This window comes from Pteropus alecto, unplaced genomic scaffold, assembly GCF_000325575.1.
Source record: "Pteropus alecto unplaced genomic scaffold, ASM32557v1 scaffold359, whole genome shotgun sequence".
Classification (NCBI taxonomy): domain Eukaryota; kingdom Metazoa; phylum Chordata; class Mammalia; order Chiroptera; family Pteropodidae; genus Pteropus; species Pteropus alecto.
In genome coordinates, this window is record NW_006443119.1 from 3,739,620 (window position 1) to 3,744,117 (window position 4,498).

Genomic DNA, 4,498 nt, shown 5'->3' on the forward strand with positions numbered 1-4,498 from the left:
TTCCTGCTCTTCTGAGGCACAGGTCCCACAGGACCTCAGCTTCTCAGCCTGGAATAGAGCAGACTGGGGTCATTTCCCCCAAGGTGCTCAGACTTCTGTTAAAGGACAGGAGTGGAGTGTAGCCAGCATTGGAGGGTATGCCTGCCTGGGCACACACTCCTCTCCCAGGAGGCCAGCCTCACATCCCCTCGACTTCTGCCCCTTCTCAACTTGCCATTGTTCCCACCTCACCATCCTGGGGGGCTGCCCCTCGTGACTGGGATGACACCAGGAAGGGGGTGGATGTAGGATGGGAATAGCGTCTGCAGGGGCTCCTGTTCTGGCCGAGTAGACCGCAGGCCACAGACACAGCCAGATGTTGGAACCTCGCTTCTCTCTCACGTTCTCTGCTACATTTAATCCTGCCTCCAAAGTTCTATAAGGGAGCATCCAGTATGTTCACTATAGCATCTTGGCCGCAAGCTTTTTCACCCCAAACATCTTCATCACATAACGAACTGGCTGTAAGGCAATTTTACTGTGACAGAGATAAAATAACTGGTTGACGTGTGCGTGTGTGTGTGTGTGTGTGTGTGTGTGTGTGTGTGGTTTCATTTCTCTACTGACGAAGTTCCTGCAGTTACTCTCATTTTTACATTATATATAAATCTTAGCTAGTTCTCGTAATGGCCTATAGTGATAAGGAGATGTGGTGGTGGTAGTCTTAAAATAGTTAGCATTTTTCCATATGATGATGATTTGCCCCAAGAGTTGGTTTCTTATTTTAAAACATACCATATTGGGAGGAGAGAGGCCTAGGGTCCTCTCTGAGGTCACAGAATTGAACCCACATTTCCTATAGAATTAAGACAAATGCTTAGGTACAACCATAAAATAAAATCAGGTATTTGTGCAGTATTGCCATGAATCTACACACTTTTAAAATATATTCAAATACTTTGTATTTCACACTAAAGTCTTTAATTATGCCCCTTTTTATGGCTAAATTGCCTTATAGCCAATTAGTTTGTGGCGAAAATGTCTGTGGCAAAGATGCTACTGTGAAAGTAAGAACCTATAAGGAAGTCCCCCTTAACCCCAGTTGCTACTTCCTGCCCCAGCTCCCCACCACCTCCACAGGAATCCCCTCAAGGCCTCTTTACTGCCTCCTATCTCTCTTGCCTACTTATCTTCCCCAAACACCATCTCTAGTTGTCATTGCCCTGTGTTCACTGATGGGTGAGTCCCTGGGCCCAGAATTAAACTCATCAGCCTGGGTTTCAGGGTACCTTTTCTCTACACACTAGACTCCACCCTTTATATTTCAGTCTCCACCCCTAGGATCCTCAGCTTCTCCACAGCTGTATGCCTCACCTCCTGATAAGACCTCTAGATCTTTGTTTAGAGCAATGGTTCTCAAACTGTGGTGCCCATTCCAGCATAGTCAGCATTACCTGGGAACTTAATAGAAATTCAAATGTTTGGTCTCCACCCTAGACCTATTTATTCAGAAGCTCTGGGAGTGAGGCTAGCAGTCTGTGTTTCCACAAGCCCTCCAGGTGATTCTTGATGCAAACTCAAGTGTTAGAGCTGCTAGTTTAGCTCATTCTCTGTGCCTTGCTCAATCCTTAGCTTTCTGATCACCAAAACTTCCCACCTCTATTGGGAGAGACTGCCCAGGTTTTCAATTTGAAACAATTACCTAGTTCTGTGTTTCTCCCATGTGCACTGTATTCTAAGATAGGAAATGGGCCTCTGATTGTCCACCCCTCATGTGCCTGGTTCAGTGCACTGAATGAACGATCTGAATGACCCCAAGACTAATTCTGCTTTCCCAAGGCCCCAGTGTTCCAGGTCTATTGAACTCACTCTTTCTATCTCACCCAGGCCCTCCTCCTCCTCAGAATCTCTCTTCCCTCCAACATTTGCAGAGGTACTTATGAAATCTCACTCCACTGTCAGAAAAGAGCTGTCCTTTCCCAGGGCCACCGCTCTGGCAGCTCCCTACTTCCTGTTTCCCTGTCCAGTAGACAAGGTCATTCACACCCTGCTGATCTGCCCCTAAAGCCTTTTTTTTCTCTGCCGAGCCTGTCACAGTGGTGGGGGTGAAGCTGGGAGGGCACCTTCCTCATCTCTGCCCACTTCCATCCAGCTTTCTCTCCTCTGGGTCAGCTGGGGCTACTGTGTTCAGCGAGACAGGTGTGCCATACACAGGGAGGCTGGCTGAAGAGGTGAATGGGGACTAAATTCCAGCCCACACTGTGGTTGCTCCCCTGGTTTGTGGGGGGGCATCAGTCTGGAGGAAAAGGGTGCTTTTTTAGAATTTGCACAAAGATGCTTTATGAATTAGTAGCAGCCCTGAGTGCACTACCTGTCTGTAGGTCCATTTACCTATCCACCTGGTGTCTCTATCTGCTTCCACCTTCCCATCCAACCCACATAAGTCTATCCTTCTGTCCATCCATCTACCCATGAACAGATGTGAAGGTCAAACACAGACAGGCTGGTAAGTTCATCCATCCCCACCCTCCATTCTCCTGAAATCAGGATCCCTCCCTTCCACATTGGATCCTGGACTCGAGGTTCTGAGGGCCCTCTCCAGCTTTAGTGCATTCCCAGGGACCTCGCCTGCCTCCTTCTCCACCTCCAATATCCAGCTTCCCAGGTACTTGTGTCTGGCCCTGCCGCAGGGGTCTGGAGGAAATTGGTCACACCTTGGACTCACTCTCTGGGGGAGGCAGGCAGCCATTCTGTTCCTTGTCAGCCCCAACTTCTCCCCCAGCCCCCTCCCCAGCCCCCTCCTCCTCCACCTTCTCATCCAGCCGACTGGGGATGGACCAGTAGAGATGGGCATCAAGGCGGGCTGCTGCCTCAGCCAGCTCCCGGGCGCTGCACGAGGGCGTGGGCACCTCAAAGGTCTGGTGGAAGCTGGCATAGTCCACCTCGTAGAAACCATCCTCCAGGGTCAGAACTGATGTGAAGCGGTGGCCCCACAGCACCTCATCCACCAGGTAGGAGCTCCGAGCTTGGCATGTCATTCCTGGGGGGAGGGGTATGGGTAAGGGGAATCCCAGCCCCAGGCTTCCCTCTCCTGCCTCTTGTTCCATAGCTCCATTCCTAGCACTCTTCTCTAAATCCTTCCCCAAGGGCCCCACCCCTTGTTCCAGCCTACTTTCTCCCCCATCCCTTCTCCTGTACTTGCTCAGTCTCCCACCTTTCCTCCAACTGCCCAACTCTTCTTCATCTCCAGCCCATTCTCTCTCCTCCTCTGTGCTGAAGATGCCAATCAGAGCTTAACCTTGAAATTGGCCTTGGGAATCATCAAGTCCAACTTCTCTCTCCATACAGGGCATCCCACTGGAGCATTCCCAGTTATGGGCTTCTGGCTTGTACTTGATTATCTCCCATAAATGAGAGCTCACCGTCTCACAAGACGTCTACTCCTTTGCATGATGGCTCTAATAGTTGAGTGGTTCTTCTTTATATAGAGCTAAAATCTGCTTCCCGGGATTTCGACCCTTTGGTTTCACTCCCCTACATATGGCACCCTTTCAAGTATCTGAAAACTGGAGTCTCAGATTCCATCATATTTTCTCTTCTTAGGCCGAACGTCCTTGTCACCCTTCACCATTCCTCATGTGACCTGGCTTCCCAAAATTTTACTTTCTTGAGTATAAACCAGAATGACAAAGGAGGATCCTTTAAGCACTTTGTGATAAATACTCCAATCATGGCCTGATCCTTGCATAAGAGGGAGCACACCACCTCTCTCTTCTGTCCATGATGCTTTAGCTAATAGGGCCCAAGATTACATAAACGTTTTGGAAGCTGTGTCACATTGCTACGACATTAAGCCCGTGGCCAACTAAAACCCTCAGTTCTTTTTCACCAGAGCTCTTCCATGCTGTGCTTACATAAGTGATTTTTTTAAAAGCCTAAATGCAGACTTTTATATTTATTCCCTTTAAATGTCATCTTGTTCGGTTTTGGCTCATTATCCTTGCTCTCACCCAAAATATTACTTTCCTTTCCAGCTTCGTTTCTCTAGAAAAGTCAGATAAGCTCCCTCCCTATCTTCTTCACCTTTCCCTCCTTGCCCTGGCCTGTGTCCTGTCCTCTCTTTGGGTGGGCATACCTCCCAGGGCAAGTGATTTTCCTCCTACTACCCCAGGGTCTCTTCTAGCCACCTTAGCCCATGTCCACCTCAGAACAAAGGGTGACAGAAGAGTGAACATCAGCTAACCAGAGACTGGCTCTCACCATGCAAGCTCCACCCTGAGACATCTTAGGGTCACTGGTACCCTTTATTCCTTTGATGAAGGCTGGAAGAGGAAGTGTCCAGTGAGGGAGTGGAAAAAGAGGCAAAAAGGACCCTGGGGAGAGAGAAGATGAGAGAAAGAGAGCAGGGGCTGGGGTTACAAAGGGAGAACAGGAGTTGGCAGGGTCTTCTAGGTAAGGGGAGGGGCTGCCTCAGGTACTGAAAGGAAGTAACAGAGCGGAAAAGGGGTGGGGTAAGTGA

General features: G+C 49.2%; 1 protein-coding gene across 1 annotated transcript in view; it reads right to left on the reverse strand.

Annotated features, from left to right (window-relative positions):
• Positions 1–2,687: 2,687 nt before the first annotated feature.
• Positions 2,688–4,498, reverse strand: part of KCNJ9 (potassium voltage-gated channel subfamily J member 9) — a 3,795-nt gene continuing 1,984 nt past the window's right edge. The window contains exon 2 of the mRNA XM_006922904.1: positions 2,688–3,019. Within this exon, the coding sequence (XP_006922966.1) occupies positions 2,688–3,019 (332 nt within the window). The remainder of the gene's footprint in view (positions 3,020–4,498) is intronic.